The 21985-nt window shown below is 44.6% G+C and overlaps 1 protein-coding gene across 1 annotated transcript in view; it reads left to right on the forward strand.

The window, feature by feature from the left end:
- DCK (deoxycytidine kinase) overlaps positions 1–17838 on the forward strand; it is a 33328-nt gene extending 15490 nt beyond the window's left edge. The window contains exons 3-7 of the mRNA XM_077276350.1: positions 2173–2366; positions 2681–2828; positions 12373–12488; positions 16084–16183; positions 17433–17838. Of these exons, the coding sequence (XP_077132465.1) occupies positions 2173–2366; positions 2681–2828; positions 12373–12488; positions 16084–16183; positions 17433–17459 (585 nt within the window). The 3' untranslated portion in view covers positions 17460–17838. The remainder of the gene's footprint in view (positions 1–2172; positions 2367–2680; positions 2829–12372; positions 12489–16083; positions 16184–17432) is intronic.
- Positions 17839–21985: the final 4147 nt, after the last annotated feature.

Consider the following 21985-nt stretch of genomic DNA (forward strand, 5'->3'; position numbering starts at 1 on the left):
CTTGCCATCAATATCCTCGAGATTCGAGCTATCAGGCTAGCATTGTTCCACTTTCACCGACTTCTGGCAGGTCATCCAGTCAGAATCCAGTCCGACAACGCCACGGCCGTGGCATACATCAACCGTCAGGGCGGAACTCGCAGCAGGACGGCCATGCTCGAGGTGTCTCACATCCTCCATTGGGCGGAGTCGAACCATTCGCCCATCTCGGCGATCCACATTCCAGGTGTGGAAAATTGGGCGGCGGACTTCCTCAGCCGCCAGGGCATCGCCTCCGGAGAATGGTCCCTCCACCCGGAGGTCTTCCAGCAGATTTGCCATCGCTGGGGGACCCCGGATGTGGATCTCATGGCTTCCAGGATGAACAACAAGCTTCCTCAGTTCCTTGCTCGGTCCCTCGACCCACGGGCCCTCGGAGTAGACGCCCTGGTTCTGCCTTGGCGCCAATTCCGCCTTCCGTACATTTTTCCTCCTCTTCCCCTACTACCGAGGGTCATCAAAAAGATCAGGGCAGAGGGGGTACCAGTGATTCTCGTCGCGCCAGACTGGCCGCGTCGGGCATGGTACGCCGAACTGGTTCAGCTGGTAGCCGACGTCCCCTGGCGTCTTCCAGATCGCGCGGATCTTCTTTCACAGGGCCCCATTTACCACCAGAACTCAAGGGCCCTGTCTTTGACGGCCTGGCCGTTGAGTCCTGGATTCTAGGCCAAGCGGGTTTCTCTCCCAGGGTGTCCTCCACCATGATCAGAGCTAGGAAACCTATTTCCATGCGTAGTTACCACCGTACCTGGCGAATTTTTTTCTCATGGTGCGATGCACAGGGACGATCCCCTCTAGTATTTTCTATTCCTTCCATACTGGAGTTTCTTCAGTCCAGACTAGAGTCGGGACTTGCCCTTAGCTCCCTAAAGGGTCAGGTTTCGGCATTGTCAGTCTTTTTCCAGCGGAAGATTGCCAATAGGTTGCCGGTAAAAACTTTCTTCCAGGGAGTTTCCCGTGTGGCGCCTCCCTACAAGTCACCCTTAGATCCGTGGGATCTCAACTTAGTTCTCGGAGCTCTTCAGGAGACTCCCTTCGAACCGCTACAGGACGTTTCCTTGACCTTCCTTTCTTGGAAGGTAGTCTTCCTAGTAGCCGTCACGTCCATCAGAAGGGTCTCGGAGTTGGCTGCGCTCTCCTGCCGCCCTCCTTTTCTAATTTTTCATCCGGACAAGGCGGTATTGAGGACCTCTCCCACCTTTTTGCCCAAGGTCGTCTCCTCTTTCCACCTCAATGAGGAAATTGTTCTGCCTTCGTTCTGCCCGGCACCTGTCCATCGCATCGAAAAGGCTCTACACACTCTTGATGTGGAGAGGGCTCTTCGTCGGTACGTCTCAAGGACGGCTCCCTTCCGCACGTCAGACGTCCTGTTCGTACTTCCAGAGGGGCCCAGGAAGGGTTCTCCTGCTTCAAAAGCCACTCTGGCAAAATGGATTCGGTTAGCCATTCAAGAATCCTATTGTGTCAAAGGTGTTCCTATCCCAGCTGGGATCAAGGCTCATTCTACTCGGTCGGTAGGCGCCTCGTGGGCCATTCGGCACCAGGCGTCAGCACAGCAGGTCTGCAAGGCTGCGACGTGGTCCAGTTTGCACACTTTTACCAAGCATTACCACATTCATTCTATCTCTTCTGCAGACGCCGCCCTTGGCAGGCGCATTCTGCAAGCGGCAGTTCCTTAAGCCGTAAGCCAGTGGTACATGGGGTATTAGCATATTGCTCCCCACCCAGGGACTGCTTTTGTACGTCCCATGGTCCTGTGTCCCCCAATGAGGCGTAGGAGAAAAGGAGATTTTTGTTTACTTACCGTAAAATCTTTTTCTCCGAGCCACTCATTGGGGGACACAGCACCCACCCTGTTAGCCTGTTTTGGCTTGTTGTTACTTCTTTGGTTTTGACATAGTTGTCTTTATTCATGCTCCTAATGCTTTACTACCGAACTGGTTGAAATTGTATCCAGTGAAGGGGTGTATACTGCAGAGGAGGAGTTAATCTTTCTGTCTACTTAGTGTCCTCCTAGTGGCAGCAGCATAACACCCCATGGTCCTGTGTCCCCCAATGAGTGGCTCGGAGAAAAAGATTTTACGGTAAGTAAACAAAAATCTCCTTTTTTTTTCTCTTCCACATACTTTACAGGAACTCACAACATCCCAGAAGAGTGGTGGCAATCTTCTTCAGATGATGTATGAAAAGCCTGAGCGCTGGTCCTTCACCTTTCAGTCCTATGCTTGTCTCAGTCGTATTCGGGCTCAGGTGAAGGCTTTTGGAGGAAAGCTGAGGGAAGCGGAAAAACCCGTACTCTTCTTTGAGCGTTCAGTTTACAGTGATAGGTAATGGCCTTACTAGTTAAACTTTCTCTACCAAGTAGTTGGCATTTAATAACTGCTGTTAGGCATAATACATGGATACATTCAGACACTGATCCTGCACTTAAAAGCCATGAGTTTGATATGTGTAAGTCTTCACTCCAGTTTTCAGTCTCAGTTTTTCCTATGTAAATTCACATTGCAACTTCCTGGGCATGTAAATTAGTAAATAAGGGTAGATGATGTGTACATGTAAGCCTGCATTTACTACATTTTGACCTGTGGATGTGCCCCAAGTCTCTGCACTCGGCAATACTCACTATTTCCCTTTCTTCCAGATATATTTTTGCCTCTAATCTGTATGAGGCGGAGTGTATGAATGAAACAGAATGGACCGTTTATAAAGACTGGCATGAGTGGATGAATTCTCAGTTTGGCGCTGATCTTGAGCTGGATGGCATTGTATATCTCCGTGCAGCACCTGAGGTAAATTCATTTTATATGGTTCTGATGCTTAGACATAGGGTTTTTTTTTTAATCTGATTTTAAAACTTCACTACCAGTGTACTGACTGTGACCACTTCTAAAATGGTGAGCCCTTTTTCATATAAAAATTCTGATTCTTGCCTAGTGCAGCCTAGAATGTGAGAATTCTAAAATGCCGTATAAAACCGGTTTTACCGTGAAACCAGCATCATGCAAGTGTTTTAAAGGGGTTCCCTTTAAATTACTTTCCGGCCTGTATTTCAGGCCCCTTCACATGCCTGTGATTGCAGTACGTGTGGTAACTTTTCTTTTTTTTCTTTTTCTTTTTTTCTTCCAGATACCACTGTGCCCATTATAACATATGGCGCTGCACACGTCTGTTTATTTGCAGACCATAGACATGTCAAGTTTTTTTTGTTTTGTTTTTATTACTAAATATCTGATATTTTTGTGTACAAAATACTAAGTCTCCTGAAAAACAATTATATTAGCCTACAAAAAAAACTTGGAGAACTCTTAAAAATAAAAAATCAACAATTCTTTATTAAACATAATTATTAAAACATATAGATTGTAAGTTAGCACGTGACTGGACAATATATGGTACGCTCAAGTAAGAAGTGGCATTGATATCAGACAATTCTTTTAAAAATACATGATTGTTCTCTAAAAAGCCGTCCTCATCTGGGAATATGGAACACTATTCACTATACATCCACATGGATTTACTTATCTTAATAATCTAATAACCGAAAAAGAGAGACTAGTCACAGATCTCCACAATTTCTTTATATAAAATTAAGGAAAACCATTAATAGGATAGTTATACATATTTTATTATAGTGCCTTCTAGTGGGATGGAAAGAAATACATCCTATTGGTGATTTAACACCTTTCTGACCTCGGACGGGATAGTACTGTCTGAGGACAGAACCCCCGCTTTGATGTGGGCTCCGGCGGTGAGCCCGCATCAAAGCCGGGACATGTCAGCTGTTTTGAATACCTGACATGTGCCTGCAATAGCGGCAGGTGGAATCGCGATTCACCCGCTGCTATTAACTAGTTAAATGCCGTTGTCAAACGCTGATAGCAGTGTTTAACTACCGCTTCCGGCCATCAGGCCGGAAATGAGCACATCGCTGACCCCTTCACATGATCGGGGGTCAGCAATGCGTCTGCATAACAACCAGAGGTCTCCTTGAGACCTCAATTGTTGTTGATGCCGGATTGCTATGAGCGCCACCCTGTGGTCGGCGCTCATAGCAATGCAGGAATTCAGCTACATAGGAGCGATCTGATCTTCGCTCCTATGTAGCTGAGCCGATCGAGTTGTGCCAGCTCCTAGCCTCCCATGGAGGCTATTGAAGCATAGCAAAAGTTTAAAAAAATATAAGTTTAAATCACCCCCCTCTCGCCCCATTCAAAGTAAAACACTAAAAATAAAATCAAACATACACATTTGGTATCGCCGAGTTCAAAATCGCCCGATCAAAAAAAAAAAATTAACCTAATTGCTAAACAGCATAGCGAAATAAAATTCGAAACGCCAGCACAGTGGCTCAGTGGATAGCACTGCAGCCTTGCAGCGCTGGTGTCCTGGGTTCTAATCCCACCTTGGACAACATCTGTAAGGAGTTTGTATGTTCTCCCCATGTTTGCGTGGGTTTTCTCCGGGTTCTCAGGTTTCCTCCCACATTCCAAAGGCATACTGATAGGGCTCACAATCTAAATTCCCTACCGGGGACAGTGATGATAATTTGTGCAAAACTTAAGTGCTGCGGAATATGTTAGCGCTATATAAAAATAAAGATTATTAGAATTACATTTTTTTGGTCGCTGCGACATTGCATTAAAATGCAATAACGGGCGATCAAAAGAACGTATCTGCACCAAAATGGTATCATTAAAAAAGTCAGCGTGGCGCTCAAAAAAAAAACCCAAAACCCTCACCTGACCCCAGATCACGAAAAATGGGTATCGGAAAATGGCACAACTTTTTTTAGCAAAGTTTTGGGAAAAAAATTTCACCACTTAGATAAAAAAATAACCTAGACATGTTTGGTGTCTATGAACTCTTAACCCCTTCACCCCCAGAGCTTTTTCCGTTTTTTAGTTTTCGTTTTTCGCTCCCCTCATTCCCGGAGCCATAACTTTTTTTATTTTTCCGTCAATATGGCCATGTGAGGGCTTATTTTTTGCGGGACGAGTTGTACTTTTGAACGATACCTTTGGTTTTACCATGCCGTGTAACAAGAAAACGGGAAAAAAATTCGAAGTGCGATGAAATTGCAAAAAAAAGTGCAATCTCACACTTGTTTTTTGTTTGGCTTTTTTGCTAGGTTCACTAAATGCTAAAATTGACCTGCCATTATGATTCTCCAGGTCATTGAGTTCATAGACACCAAACATGTCTAGGTTATTTTTTATCTAAGTGGTAAAAAAAAAATTCCAAAGTTTGCTAAAAAAAAAAAAAAAAATTGCGCCATTTTCCGTTACCCGTAGCGTCTCCAATTTTCGTGATATGGGGTCGGGTCAGGGCTTATTTTTTGCGTGCTGAGCTGGCGTTTTTAATGATACCATTTTGGTGCAGATATGTTCTTTTGATCGCCCGTTATTGCATTTTAATGCAATGTTGCGGCAACCAAAAAAACATAATTTTGGCGTTTTGATTTTTTTTCTCGCTACGCCATTTAGCGATCAGGTTAATCCTTTGTTATTATTGATAGATCGGGCGATTCTGAATGCGGCGATACCAAATATGTGTAGGTTTGATTTTTTTTTATTATTATTATTATTTTGATTGGGGCGAAAGGGGGGTGATTTGAACTTTTATATATTTTTAATTTTTTTTATATTTTTAAACACTGTTTTTTTTTTTTTAATTTTGGCATGCTTCAATAGCCTCCATAGGAGGCTAGAAGCATGCACAACTCGATCTGCTCTGCTACATAGAGGTGAAGCACAGATCACCTCTATGTAGCAGAAATGCAGGTGTACTTTGAACGCCGACCACAGGGTGGCGCTCAAAGCAATCGGCCATCAACAACCATAGAGGTCTCAAGGAGACCTCTGGTTGTTATGACAATGCACCGATGACCCCCGATCATGTGACGGGGTCAGCAGTGCGAGCACTTCCGGCCGCGCGGCCGGGAGCGCTAGTTAAATGCCGCTGTCAGCGTTTGACGGTGGCATTTAACTAGTTAATGGGCGTGAGCGGATCACGATTCCGCTCGCGCTCATTGCGCGCACATCTCAGCTGTACAAAACAGCTGACCTGTCACGGCTTTGAGGTGGGCTCACCGCCGGAGCCCACCTCAAAGCGAGGGATCTGCCAGCTGACGTACTATTCCGTCAGCTGGCTGAAAGGGGTTACTGACCTGGAGAATCATACTGGCAGGTCAGTTTTAGCATTTAGTGAACCTAGCAAAAAAGCCATACAAAAAACATGTGTGGGATTGCACTTTTTTGCAATTTCACTGCACTTGGAATTTTTTTCCCATTTTATACTACATGACATGCTAAAACCTATGATGTCGTTCAAAAGTACAACTCGTCCCGCAAAAAATAAGCCCTCACATGGCCAAATTGGCGGAAAAATAAGTTATGGCTCTGGGAAAGAGGGGAGCGAAAAATGAAAATACCCCTGGTCATGAAGGGGTTAAACATCCCACTGCAGTCTTCCCTATAGTTCCCTTATATGTATTTTTGCAGAGTATACAAAGCACCAATCAATAGTTATATATACCTTTCTTTATAAATCCGTATCATAGTAGCAGCAAAAGTGCAGACAGATAATTTTCTAAAGTGCAGAGTGCATTATAGCTGCGACTGTAGTCTTTTCTTTTTTGGTTATAAGATTATAAGTAAATCCATGTGTATGTATAGTGAATATGGTTCCATATTTCCAGATAATGAGGACGGCTTTTTTTTAGAACAATCATGTATTTTTCAAAGAATGGTCTATCAACGCCACTTCTTACTTGAGCGTACCATGTATTGTACATGAAAAAACAAAACTAACAATTGCTGGGTTTTTTATTCTGTCTCCCAAAAATCAGAATAGAAAGCGATCAAAAAAAGTCAGTATCTTCTAGTCCGGATGTACCTGCTCAGGCTATGGTGAGGGGGTGGGGCAGCGGCGTGTCACAGGAGGCTGCAGCTAAAGCCTGTGCCCACTGCTAAAGAGAAATAAACACTGCATTCCACACCCATGGGTGTGGATGACAATGAATATTAATTTCTATTTAATAGCATCCTGGTATGCATGACCCCATCAGAAAAACATTAACCCCTTCCCGACCTTTGACGCATACGCTGCGTCATGAAAGTCTGTGCCAATCCGACCTATGACGCAGCGTATGCGTCATGGAATGATCGCGTCCCTGCAGATCGGGTGAAAGGGTTAACTCCGATTTTACCCGATCTGCAGGGACAGGGGGAGTGGTGCTTCAGCCCAGGGGGGGTTGCTTCACACACCCCCCCCCCCCCGCGTGGCTACGATCGCTCTGATTGGCTGTTGAAAGTGAAACTGCCAATCAGAGCGATTTGTAATATTTCACCTAAAAAACTGGTGAAATATTACAATCCAGCCATGGCCGATGCTGCAAAATCATCGGCCATGGCTGGAAATACTCAAGTGACCCCCCCCCCCCCCACCCCCCACCCACCGATCGCCCCCCCAGTCCTCCGTTATGGGGTCCGGTCCCCTCCGTCCGCCTGCCGGCTCCCCCGTCCTCCTGTCCGCTCCCTCCTTGTTAGTATTCACCCCCCCTGTGCTCCGATTACCCCCCCTGTGCTCCGATCCACCCCCCCCCCACCACCCCTTCATACTTACCGATCCTCCCGGTGTCCGTACGTCTCCTGGCTGGGCGCCGCCATCTTCCAAAATGGCGGGCGCATGCTCAGTGCGCCCGCCGAATCTGCCAGCCGGCAGATTCCTTACAGGTACATTTTGATCGCTGTGATAGGTTCTATCACAGCGATCAAAATAAAAAAAAATAATAAATAAACCCCCCCCCTTTATCACCCCCATAGGGACAATAATAAAATAAAGAAATTTTTTATTTTTTTTTTTCGTTTTCCACTAGGGTTAGGGTTAGAACTAGGGGTAGGGTTAGGGTTACGGGTAGGGTTAGGGGTAGGGTTAGGGTTATGGCATGTGCACACAGTGCGGATTTGGCCGCGGATCCGCAGCGGATTGGCCGCTGCGAATTCGCCGCTGCGAATTCGTAGCAGTTTTCCATCAGGTTTACAGTACCATGTACACCTATGGAAAACCAAATCCACTGTGCCCATGGTGCGGAAAATTCCGTGCAGAAACGCTGCGTTGTATTTTCCGCAGCATATCAATTCTTTGTGCGGATTCCGCAGCGTTTTACACCTGTTCCTCAATAGGAATCCGCAGGTGAAATCCGCACAAAAAAACGCTGTAAATCTGCAGGTAAAACGCAGTGCCTTTTACCTGCAGATTTTTCAAAAATCGTGCGGAAAAATCTCACACGAATCCGCAACGTGGGCACATAGCCTTAGGGTTAGGGTTGGAATTAGAGTTAGGGTTGGAAATAGGGCTAGGGTTGGAAATAGGGTTAAGATTAGGCTTGTGGTTAGGGTTACGGATAGGGTTAGGGGTGTGTTGGGGTTACAGTTGTGGTTAGGGTTGGGATTAGGGTTAGGGTTGGAATTAGGGTTACGGGTGTGTTGCGGTTAGGGTTGTGGTTAGGGGTGTGTTGGGGATAGGGTTGTGATTAGGGTTATGGCTACAGTTGGGATTAGGATTAGGGGTGTGTTGGGGTTAGTGTTGAAGTTAGAATTGAGGGGTTTCCACTGTTTAGGCACATCAGGGGTCTCCAAACGCAACATGGCGCCACCATTGATTCCAGCCAATCTTGCGTTCAAAAAGTCAAATGGTGCTCCCTCCCTTCCAAGCCCCCAACGTGCGCCCAAACAGTGGTTTACCCCCACATTTGGGGTACCAGCGTACTCAGGACAAACTGGGCAACAACTGTTGGGGTCCAATTGCTCCTGTTACCCTTGCAAAAATAAAAAATTACTTGCTAAAACATAATTTTTGAGGAAAGAACAATTATTTGTTATTTTCACGGCTCTGCGTTATAAACTTCTGTGAAGCACTTGGGGGTTGAAAGTGCTCACCACACAACTAGATAAGTTCCTTGGGGGGTCTAGTTTCCAAAATGGGGTCACTTGTGGGGTGTTTCTACTGTTTAGGCATATCAGGGGCTCTGCAAATGCAACGTGACGCCCGCAGACCATTCCATCAAAGTCTGCATTTCAAATGCCACTACTTCCCTTCCGAGCCCCGGCATATGCCCAAACAGTGGTCTACCCCCACATATGGGGTATCAGCGTACTCACAACAAACTGGGCAACAAATATTGGGGTCCAATTTCTCCTGTTACCCTTGTGAAAATAAAAAATTGCTTGCTAAAACATATTTTTTGAGGAAAGAAAAATGATTTTTTATTTTCACGGCTCTGCGTTGTAAACTTCTGTGAAGCACTTGGGGGTTGAACGTGCTCACCACACATCTAGATAAGTTCCTTGGGGGGTCTAGTTTCCAAAATGGGGTCAATTGTGGGGGGTTTCTACTGTTTAGGCATATCAGGGGCTCTGCACACGTAACATGATGCCCGCAGACCATTCCATCAAAGTCTGCATTTCAAAACGTCACTACTTCCCTTCCGAACCCCGACGTGTGCCAAAACAGTGGTTTACCCCCACATATGGGGTATCAGCATACTCAGGAGAAACTGGACAACAACTTTTGGGGTCCAATTTCTCCTGTTACCCTTGGGAAAATAAAAAATTGTGGGCTAAAAAATCATTTTTGAGAAAAGAAAAATTATTTTTTATTTTCATGGCTCTGCGTTATAAACTTCTGTGAAGCACTTGGGGGTTCAAAGTGCTCACCACATATCTAGATTAGTTCCTTGGGAGGTCTAGTTTCCAAAATGGGGTCACTTGTGCGGGAGCTCCAATGTTTAGGCACACAAGGGCTCTCCAAACGCGACATGGTGTCCGCTAATGATTGGAGCTAATTTTCCATTCAAAAAGCCAAATGGCGTGCCTTCCCTTCCGAGCCCTGCCGTGCGCCCAAACAGTGGTTTACCCCCACATATGGGGTATCATCGTACTCAGGACAAACTGGACAACAACATTTGGGGTCCAATTTCTCCTATTACCCTTGGGAAAATAAAAAATTCTGGGCTTAAAATCATTTTTGAGGAAAGAAAAATTATTTTTTATTTTCACGGCTCTGCGTTATAAACTTCTGTGAAGCACCTGGGGGTTATAAGTGCTCACTATGCATCTAGATAAGTTCCTTGGGGGGTCTAGTTTCCAAAATGGGGTCACTTGTAGGGGAGCTCCAATGTTTAGGCACACAGGGGCTCTCCAAACGCGACATGGTGTCCGCTAACGATTGGAGCTAATTTTCCATTCAAAAAGTCAAATGGCACGCCTCCCCTTCCGAGCCTTGCCGTGCACCCAAACAGTGGTTTACCCCCACATATGAGGTATCGGCGTATTCAGGAGAAATTGCCCAACAAATTTAAGGATCCATTTTATCCTGTTGCCCATGTGAAAATGAAAGAATTGAGGCTAAAAGAAATTTTGTGTGAAAAAAAAAAGTACTTTTTCATTTTTACGGAACAATTTGTGAAGCACCTGGGGGTTTAAAGTGCTCACTATGCTTCTAGATAAGTTCCTTGGGGGGGTCTAGTTTCCAAAATGGGGTCACTTGTGGGGGAGCTCCAATGTTTAGGCACACGGGGGCTCTCCAAACGCGACATGGTGTCCGCTAAAGATTGGAGCCAATTTTTCATTCAAAAAGTCAAATGGCGCTCCTTCCCTTCCGAGCCCTGCCGTGCGCCCAAACAGTGGTTTATCCCCACATATGAGGTATCAGCGTACTCAGGACAAATTGTACAACAACGTCCATGGTCCAGTTTCTCCTTTTACCCTTGGGAAAATAAAAAAATTGTTGCTAAAAGATCATTTTTGTGACTAAAAAGTTAAATGTTCATTTTTTACTTCCATGTTGCTTCTGCTGCTGTGAAACACCTGAAGGGTTAATAAACTTCTTGAATGTGGTTTTGAGCACCTTGAGGGGTGCAGTTTTTAGAATGGTGTCACTTTTGGGTATTTTCAGCCATATAGAACCCTCAAACTGACTTCAAATGTGAGGTGGTCCCTAAAAAAAATGGTTTTGTAAATTTTGTTGTAAAAATGAGAAATCACTGGTCAAATTTTAACCCTTATAACTTCCTAGCAAAAAAAAAATTTGTTTCCAAAATTGTGCTGATGTAAAGTAGACATGTGGGAAATGTTATTTATTAACTATTTTGTGTCACATAACTCTCTGGTTTAACAGAATAAAAATTCAAAATGTGAAAATTGCGAAATTTTCAAAATTTTCGCCAAATTTCCGTTTTTTTCACAAATAAACTCAGAAATTATCGACCTTAATTTACCACTAACATGAAGCCCAATATGTCACGAAAAAACAATCTCAGAATCGCTAGGAACCGTTGAAGCGTTCCGGAGTTATTACCTCATAAAGGGACACTGGTCAGAATTGCAAAAAACGGCAAGGTCATTAAGGCCAAAATAGGCTGGGTCATGAAGGGGTTAAAACAAAATTACTTTTCTGCGCTCCCTCACAGCATCTTGTTCCGGCGCCAGCAGCTGCTTTTTGCTTGTAAGCAGCGCATGGCAGGGACTTCATGCTCTGCTTACAAGCCGCAGACAGCTGCCGGAATACTAACTGCTCTCCACGTTGTGACTGTGTGTGGAGGGCAGTGAATGATTGCCTTTAATAGCTAGCGTGTGTAGTGTCAGCCACCAGCTTCCTTCAGCTGCTGGGTGGTCATGTGTGCCGGCTACTTATGAGAAATGATTATTTACTGCATTCCACGCCTATGGGAGTGGAGCGGGGTGAATATTCATTTCTCTTAAGTAGAGGACACAGGTGACCGCCGGCAGGAATCATACCAAGATAAGGATGGGGCCCTGCACGCCAGGGTGGGGATGAGGGAGGCCATGTATACCAGGGTAGGGGATATTAAGTAAAAAATTTACACTTTTTTTTTTTTTATTATTCTTATCTCCTCCTCTAAAACCTGGTGCATCTTTTGGTCCAGTGCGTCTTATAGTCCGAAAAATACGGTACATCATGAAGTACCGTAACAGTGGTCATATTTGTACATTAATGGCCAAGCTTCATTTTACAAAGTGGCTTGGTCCTTAAGGGGTTAAATCCACCTTCACACCTGCTTATTTTCCCTCAATTTGTACTCTTCCCTCTCTTTGACAGCGGTCATACTGCCAGACAAGGGTGGAGATAGATGCAAACCAAGCGCGTGAGAAGGTGTATGTAAATTCTTGTGCCTCTCCTTATTGTACTGCTTGATTCTTATATATACTTGTGCACTTTTCTACCCTAAAACTCCAAGACAGCAAGTGTGTAAATTTTTTATTTTTTTTTGCTTTATTTTTTTTTCTTCGTTAAAAGTTCTATCTTTTTCAGAGATGCCTAAACAGAATTTACTCACGTGGGAGAGAGGAAGAACAGGGAATTCCTATGGAATATTTGGAGAAACTTCATTATAAGCATGAAAGCTGGCTCCATCACAGAAACATGAGGTTAGCTACTTATTTGCCTCTTCTAGTAATTGGCATTTTACGAACAATTCTCAAGTCTCGATGGGTTGCCACCTTTTTTTCTAAGTTAACAAAACCTTAGTCACCTAATTCATTGGAAAATGTGCAACTTGCTGTAAATAACTTTTATTTTTTAGTGGTAAGACCATATCCAGGAGCAACCTATTCTGCCCCTTGTGAATGACCGCCCACATTTCCCCATTTGCCATAGATTATTTTAAGGGGTTTTCCTGGAATGGGGGGAAAAAAGACTCCGTATAGACAGTAAGCAGTGATGTAGGTGGCAGATGGCTTGAGCAGCATGTCATTACTGTTTAACCCCTTCCGGATGGGGTTATTTTCTTTTTCCATAGCCTTATGAGGGCTTGATTTTTAGTGGGACAAGTTGTCATTTTCAATGACCTCATTCATTTTATCATGTATGCGTTGAAAAACAGGACAAAAAAATTACATGTGCTTTGAACTTGCAATTTCAATGTTAATTACACTATTGTGATTAACTTGCCATGTTCACTATACAGTAAGGGTATGTGTCCACGTTCAGGATTGCATCAGGATTTGGTCAGGATTTTCCATCAGTAATTGTAAGCCAAAACCTGGAGTGGAACAATTAGAGGAAAAGTATAATAGAAACATATGCTCCACTTTTGCATTTATCACCCACTCCTGATTTTGGCTTACAAATACTGATGTAAAATCCTGACCAAATCCTGAACGTGGACACATACCCTAAGACTGACCTGGAAATACGATTCACTGGGTCAGTAGGATTACACAGATGCCAAACATTTGTGCGTGTGGCTGTTCAATTTTCAGGAAATGGAGCTGTGAGGGCTTATATTTTCGTTCCCTTAGCTGATTTTTATTTTTCTCTTATACCATCTAGGGGTAGAGGCAATCCTTTTTTTTTTTTTTTTTTTGGTGGTTTTTTTGACTGCCTTGTATGTCAATGTTAAGGCGGCAAAATTCTCATTCCACAATTTACCAATTGGATTAATTTATCTTGTTTTGATCACTTTCTTGAACCCAGTGATGCCAAATGTTTTTCTTTTTTTTTTTTAATTTTTTTACTGGGTTAAAAGGCGTGATCTTAATGTGTTTTTTTTTTTTTTTTTTTTTTTTTGCTACATATTTAAACCTTGAAGCTGCAATCGTCTGACTTGTGCTTACATAGCAGTGCATCAGCTTTGTGTAGCTGGAATCATGATCTTGTATGAAAGCCATATAAATGCTTGCGTTCACAGGACTATTAGAATGACAAACACGGGGTCTTCAGCAGATCCCTGGTTGTCATAGCAACCCATTGGCACCTCATGATCACCCCACGTGCGTAGAATGACTTGCCTGCGCATGTTAAATGCTGCAGAGATGTGAACAGCTTTATTTAGCAGCTAGGAAAATAGAAAAAAAATGGAGTCCAGCTCAACAGGACTGGATTTTCCATTTTATTTTTCAAAAGAAATTATAGTGCATACAAAAGAAAAATATACATGGTTGTCATGACCCAGTCAACACGTTTCGGCTGCACTAGGCAGTCTTACTCATGACAGCTGTTGTAGCTCTGCTGCAGTTAATGCACATGATGGCTAATTTAATCAGCCACCTTCCTCTGGGAAAAATGCTGTCTAAGGCCGGTTTCACACGTCAGTGATTCCGGTTTGTGAGGTGTCAGTTTTCTCACGTACCGGAGACACTGACTGACGTAGACACTTTAAAATCAATGTGTCTCTGCACATGTCAGCGTGTTTTCGCGGACCGTGTGTCCGTTTGGAAAGCACGGAGACATGTCAGTGTTCGTGGGAGCGCACGGATTACACGGACCCATTAAAGTTAATGGGTCCGTGTAAAACACGTACCGCACACGGATGTTGTCCGTGTGCCGTGCTGGAGACGGCGCTTACAGTAAGCGCTGTCCCCCCTGTGTGGTGCTGAAGGCTGCATTCATCTCTTCTCCCCCGCAGCGTTCGCTGGAGAGAAGAGATGAAAGATCAATTTTTTTCTAATTTTTTGTTAAAAATAAACTTTGCTGGTGTCCTCCCATCCCCAGTGCGCCGCCCGGCTCCTTGCAGATGCAGAGAAATACTCACCTAGCTCCCGCGATGTCTCCTCTCCGCGCCGCGGCTTCTCCTGTATGAGCGGTCACGTGGTGCCGCCCATTACAGTGATGAATATGCGGCTCCACCTCCCATAGGGGTGGAGCCGCATATTCATCAACTGTAATGAGTGGCACCACGTGACCGCTCATACAGGAAGAAGCTGCGGAGAGGAGACATCGCGGGAGCTAGGTATTTCTCTGTATCTGCAAGGGGCCGGGCGGCGCACTGGGAATGGGAGGACACCAGCAAAGTTGATTTTTAACAAAAAATTAGAAAAAATTGATCTTTCATCTCTTCTCTCCAGCGAACGCTGCGGGGGAGAAGAGATGAATGCAGCCTTCAGCACCACACAGGGGGGACAGCGCTTACTGTAGCGCTGTCTCTCCTACACGGTCCGTGTGGTACCCGGGCGACACACGGCTGCTGCACGTGTGCCACACGGATGGCCTACGTGAGCTCACGGACACGGATAACTCCGGTACTGATTTTTCCGGTACCGGAATTATCTGGACGTGTGGGACAGGCCTTAGGGAGTCGGCATATGTTGAAAGGGGGTCAATCTCCTGCTCCCGAACAACCCATCTTAACTTACCGTAACAATTTTTTTTCACTAGTTTAGTTTGCATTTCTGGGGTGGCAGACTATCCTTAAGTTTACAAAAAGCAATTCTGCAGGTTTTTTGGATTTTGTTTTAACAGCTTCACTGTGGTAAAAATGCAATGTAACTTTATTTTGCAGATCTGTGCAGTCACAGCTATGCCAAATTCTATATAGATTGTGTTTCACTACTTTTGCACAAACACAAAAAACAACCCTGCAATGATTTGCCTTGCCATATACGGAGTTATAATTTTTAAAGTCAATGGAACTTGCAAGATGGTGTCAGCTGCCTAGCATGCTGTGTAGAGGCCTCTCCATACAACTGCTTTCAACTTCACCATAGATGTGGTAGGGGTTAAAATTGTGACACTGCAAATAACTGAATTCTGAAAACTTGCTTGTATGGCAGCAAGACTGATTCCTTTAATGTTAATAATGCTATTTTACACAAATGTCATGGCCAAGTGCATCAGGTTGGTGAAATAAGACGTCCTACTCAAATAATAAATAGGTTGTCAACGACTAGATCAACCACTTCTTGATCAAAATATTTGGCCCCCTATTAAATAATAAAGCCTATACTCTGTCCCCGCCTTCGGACAAATTGAACATGAAGAGGAAGTCGGGGCTGCAGCTGATCTCGGATTTCCTCTTCCTGCTCAATTCGACAGAAGGCGCGGACAGTGATGCCAGCTCTGATTGGTCACCGGTGTCTCATCAACATGGGAGTCAGAGTGCGGACACCGGCGCAGGCACGGGAGGAGAGTATAAGCTTTAGTTTTGGGGGCCAAGCAAGAGTATGACAAGAAGTCCAAGTAGTAGACCACTTCTTTAAACCATTTTTAACTAGGTAAATGAGAATCTAACTTTGATTTTTGCAGTCTGGATTTTGCCTATTTGCAAGATATCCCCATTTTGACCCTTGATGTCAATGATGATTTTAAAGACGATAAACAGAAGCAAGAGTGCCTTATAGAAAAGGTAAAGTGGAACCACACTAATTTTACTGTTGCAAATAAAACCATAACTAGTCTCCCCCACCCTCATTATTGAAAGCTTGTAATTGCCTTCACTAAAGCAACTTCACTTCTTTCCTGTTCAAAAAATGGGATGTCTCCAAATGTAGAATAGTTTACTAAAACTTGAGACTTGCTTTACAAAAAAAACACTTGTTAAATACCTTATAAAAATCTTTGAGCTCCCCTGATCTTGTTTCTCTTTTCCATTTAGTGCGATGTCACTCCATTGCAGAGATATTCGTGGTTGTTTCTTGGAGCCCAGTTGGCCTTCAAGGCTGAATCTTCTCTGGTGCACGCTTTCTCCTCTCCCAGAAGCAAGCAGATTTTACAGTGCACTCCAAGAAGCAAATGTGAAGATCTCTGCATTGGAGTGTTGCAGCACAAAAAGGAATAGATGAAGGCTTTTTTTTTTGGCAAGTGACTAGTTCTCTTTAAGAGGTGGTTTAAAGGGAACCTGTCACCCCCCCAAAATCGAGAGTGAGCTAAGCCCACCATCATCAGTGTCTTATCTACAGCATTCTGTAATGCTGTAGATAAGCCCCCGATGTATCCTAAAAGATAAGAAAAAGAGGTTAGACTATACTCACCCAGGGGCGGTCCTGGTCCGGTCCGATGGGCGTCGCGGTCCGGTCCAGGGCCTCCCATCTTCATAGGATGACGTCCTCTTCTGGTCTTCACTCTGCGGCTCCGGCGCAGGCGTACTATGTCTGCCCTGTTGAGGGCAGAGCAAAGTACTGCAGTGTGCCGGGAAAGGTCAGAGAGGCGCAGGGCCTGCGCACTGCAGGACTTTGCTCTGCCCTCAACAGTGCAGACAAAGTACGCCGGAGCCGCAGCGTGAAGACCAGAAGAGGACGTCATCCCATGAAGATGGGAGGCCCCGGACCGCGACACCCATCGGACCGGACCGCGACACCCATCGGACCGGACCGCGACACCCATAGGACCGGGACCTCCCCTGGGTGAGTATAGTCTAACCTCTTTCTTACCTTTCAGGATACATCAGGGGGCTTATCTACAGCATTACGGAATGCTGTAGAAAAAACCCTGATGTCGGTGGGCTTAGCTCACCCTCGATTTTGGGGGTGACAGGTTCCCTTTAATGAGCTTGTGTATTAACTGATGGACAAAGGGGGCTGTGGAAGGGTTTGCCACAGCGCTAATGTATGGAGTCGGTGTGGCTGTTCTCAATAGAACTCCTTTTCTTTTTACAGGTTAAAGAATTCCTCACTACGTTATAACATCCAGAAGACTGTAATAAGCACTTAGTTGAAGAAGCATTGAATTTTTTTTTTGTTTGAAGTGACAATATGTATCATTGTGCAGCTAATGCTTTTGTGTTTTTGAGGGAGTTTTTTTTTCTATTTTTTATAAATTTTCTATGGCAAAATTGAGTAGCTTAGATATTTCAATTGAGCTATGACTGTCAGCACTTAAAATCTTAACAGGTTGTTATGGATTATGTATATGTACATATATTTAAAAATGACTATCCTGAATTGTTACTTGCTATGTGTTTTTGTTGTGTTTAAGGCTACTGTTAATGCACATTTTATAATCTGCAGCTTTATGTCCATGATTTTTTAATTTTGTAATATTTACTAAACATATTGGATAAAAGACCGAGTATTGAGTCTTCCTCACTGCATGCATGATTATGATAGACTTTACATGCTTGTTAGCCCATCTAAAGGCTATTCTTACAATTTCATGTCCAATTTAACCCCTAACGACCGCTGATACGCCTTTTAACGGCGGCCGCTAAGGGTACTTAAACCACAGCGCCGTTAATTAACGGCGCTGTGGAAAAACTGAATAGCGCCCCCCAGAGTCGGATTTTCTCCGGGGTCTCGGCTGCCGGGGGTAGCCGAGACCCCAGAGAACATGATTCGGGGGTTTTTTTTACCAACCCCGCTTTTGCGATCGCCGGTAATTAACCGTTTACCGGCGATCGCAAAAAAAACAAAGCGCGATCTCCCTTTTAATTTCTCTGTCCTCCAATGTGATCGCACATCAGAGGACAGAGAAAAGGGGTCCCCGATAGCCCCCCGATACTCACCTGTCTCCCCCGGTGCTCCTCGTGGCTCCCGATGGGCGCCACCATCTTTTTCCGGCAAAAAAATGGCGTGCGCCGGCCGGCACAGGGAGGATCTTTGGGGTCTCGGCTGCCGGGGGTAGCCGAGACCCCAAAGAACATGATCGGGGTTGGTTATACCGACCCCTGTTTTGCGATCGCCGGTAATTAACTGTTTACCGGCGGTCGCAAAAAAAAAAACGATCGGTAATTCTCTGCCCTCTAATGTGATCGCACATCAGAGGACAGAGAAATAGGGGGATTCGGGGACCCTATTATACTCACCGATGTCCCTGGGTGGTCCTGCTTCTCCTGGCCGCTGGCGTCTTCTTTGGGAATCAAAATGGCATGCGCAGTGCGCCCCGCCATCTGCCGGCCGGCAGGAGAAAGCAGTTGGGGCTAAAATTAGGGTTAGGGTTGGGGCTAAATTTAGGGTTGGGGCTAAATTTAGGGTTGGGGCTAAATTTAGGGTTGGGGCTGAATTTAGGGTTGGGGCTGAATTTAGGGTTGGGGCTGAATTTAGGGTTGGGGCTGAATTTAGGGTTGGGGCTGAATTTAGGGTTGGGGCTGAATTTAGGGTTGGGGCTGAATTTAGGGTTGGGGCTGAATTTAGGGTTGGGGCTGAATTTAGGGTTGGGGCTGAATTTAGGGTTGGGGCTAAATTTAGGGTTGGGGCTAAATTTAGGGTTAGGGTTGGGGCTAAATATAGGGTTGGGGCTAAATATAGGGTTGGGGCTAAATTTAGGGGTAGGGTTGGGGCTAAATTTAGGGTTAGGCTTCTTTCACACTTGCGTCGGTACAGGGCCGTTGCAATGTGTCGGCCCGACATACCGTCGCACGTTGTGAAAATTGTGCACAACATGGGCAGCGGATGCAGTTTTTCAACGCATCCGCTGCCCAATCTATGTCCTGGGGCGGAGTTACGGCCACGCATGCGCGAAATGGCGGACGCGATGTACAAAAAAATCGTTACATTGAACGTTTTTTTGTGCCAACGGTCCGCCAAAACACAACCGATCCAGTGCACGTCGCGATCCGTTGGCAATACAAGTCTATGGGCAAAAAACGCAACCTGCGGGCACATTGCAGGATCCGTTTTTTGTCCAAAACGACGGATTGCGACGGATGACAAACGACGCAAGTGTGAAAGTAGCCTTAGGGTTGGGGCTAAAGTTAGGGCTAGGGTTAGGGTTGGAGCTAAAGTTAGGGTTAGAGTTGGGGCTAAATTTAGGGCTAGGGTTGCGGCTAAAGTTAGGGCTAGGGTTGCGGCTAAAGTTAGGGTTAGAGTAGGGGTTAGGGTTTGGATTAGGGTTGGCATTAGGGTTACGCTTGGGATTAGGGATAGGTTTGGGATTAGGTTTAAGGTTGGGATTAGGGGTGTATTAGGATTAGGGTTAGGTTTGAGGTTAGGGTCGAGATTAGGATTAGGGGTGTGTTGGATTTAGGGTTTTGATTATGGTTAGGGTTGACATTAGGGTTGTTTTGGGGTAAGGGTTATGATTATCGTTAGGGTTGTGATTAGGATTATGGATCGGGTTAGGGGTGTGTTGGGGTTAGGGTTGGAGTTAGAATTGGGGGGTTTCCACTGTTTAGGTACATCAGGGGGTCTCCAAACACGACAGCCAATTTTGCGCTCAAAAAGTCAAATGGTGCTCCCTCCCTTCTGAGCTCTGCCGTGCGCCCAAACAGTGGGTTACCCCCACATATTGGGCATCAGCGTACTCGGGATAAATTGGACAACAACTTTTGGGGTCCAATTTCTCCTGTTACCCTTGTGAAAATAAAAACTTGGGGGCTACAAAATCTTTTGTGGAAAAAAAAATATTTATTTTCACGACTCTGCATTCTAAACTTCTGTGAAGCACTTGGGCATTCAAAGTTCTCACCACACATCTAGATAAGTTCCTTGGGGGGTCTAGTTTCCAAAATTGGGTCACTTGTGGGGTGTTACTACTGTTTAGGTACATCAGGGGCTCTGCAAACGCAACATAACGCCCACAGACCATTCTATCCAAGTCTGCATTCCAAAACGGCGCTCCTTCCCTTCCGAGCTCTACCGTGCGCCCAAAAGGTGGTTTACCCCCACATATGGGGCATCAGCGTACTCGGTATAAATTGGAAAACAACTTTAGTGGTCCAATTTCTCCTGTTACCCTTGTGAAAATAAAAACTTGGGGGCTACAATATCTTTTTTGTGGAGAAAAAAATATTTTTCATTTTCACGACTCTGCATTCTAAATTTCTGTGAAGCACTTGGGCATTCAAAGTTCTCACCACACATCTAGATAAGTTCCATGGGGGGTCTAGTTTCCAAAATGGGGTCACTTGTGGAGGGTTTCTACTGTTTAGGCACATCAGGGGCTCTCCAAACGCGACATGAAGTCCGATCTCAATTCCAGCCAATTCTACATTGAAAAAGTAAAACGGCACTCCTTCTCTTCCAAGCTCTGCGGTGCGCCCAAACAGTGGTTTACCCCCACATATGGGGTATTGACGTACTCAGGAGAAATTGCACAACAACTTTTGTGGTCTAATTTCTCCTGTTACCCTTGTGAAAATAAAAATTTGGGGGCAAAAAGATCATTCTTTGTAGAAAAAATGAGATTTATTTTTTTTATTCTTATTTTCACGGCTCTACGTTATAAACTTCTGTGAAGCACCTGGGGGTTTAAAGTGCTCACCACACATCTAAATAAGTTCCTTAAGGGGTCTAGTTTACAAAATGGGGTCACATGTGGGGGGTTTCCACTGTTTAGGCACATCAGGGGCTCTCCAAACGCGACATGGCGTCCGATCTCAATTCCAGCCAATTCTACATTGAAAAAGTACAACGGCACTTCTCTTCCAAGCTCTGCGGTGCGCCCAAACAGTGGTTTACCCCCACATATGGGGTATCGACGTACTCTGGAGAAATTGCACAACAACTTTTGTGGTCTAATTTCTCCTGTTACCCTTGTGAAAATAAAAAATTTTGGGCAAAAAGATCATTTTTGTAGAAAAAATGTGATTTTTTATTTTCACGGCTCTGTTATAAACTTCTGTGAAGCACTTGGGGGTTCAAAGTGCTCACCACACATCTAGATAAGTTCCTTAAGGGGTCTAGTTTCCAAAATGGTGTCACTTGTGGGGGGTTTCCACTGTTTAGGCACATCAGGGGCTCTCTAAACGTGAAATGGCATCTAATCTCAATTCCAGCCAATTCTGCATTGAAAAAGTCAAACGGCGCTCCTTCACTTCCAAGCTCTGCGGCGTGCCCAAAAAGTGGTTTACCCCCACATATGGGGTATTGGCGTGTTCAGGAGAAATTGCATAACAACATTTATGGTTACATTTCTCTTTTTACACATGTGAAAATAAAAAAAATGGTTCTGAATTAAAATGTTTGCAAAAAAAAGTTAAATGTTCATTTTTTCCTTCCACATTGTTTCAGTTCCTGTGAAGCACGTAAAGGGTTAATAAACTTCTTGAATGTGGTTTTGAGAACCTTGAGGGGTGCAGTTTTTAGAATGGTGTCACACTTGGTTATTTTTTATCATAGACCCCTCCAAAATGACTTCAAATGTGATGTGGTCCCTAAAAAAAAAATGGTGTTGTAAAAATGAGAGATTGCTGGTCAACTTTTAACCCTTATAACTCCCTAACAAAAAAAAATTTTGTTTCCAAAATTGTGCTGATGTAAAGTAGACATGTGGG

This window comes from Ranitomeya variabilis, chromosome 1, assembly GCF_051348905.1.
Source record: "Ranitomeya variabilis isolate aRanVar5 chromosome 1, aRanVar5.hap1, whole genome shotgun sequence".
Lineage (NCBI taxonomy): Eukaryota > Metazoa > Chordata > Amphibia > Anura > Dendrobatidae > Ranitomeya > Ranitomeya variabilis.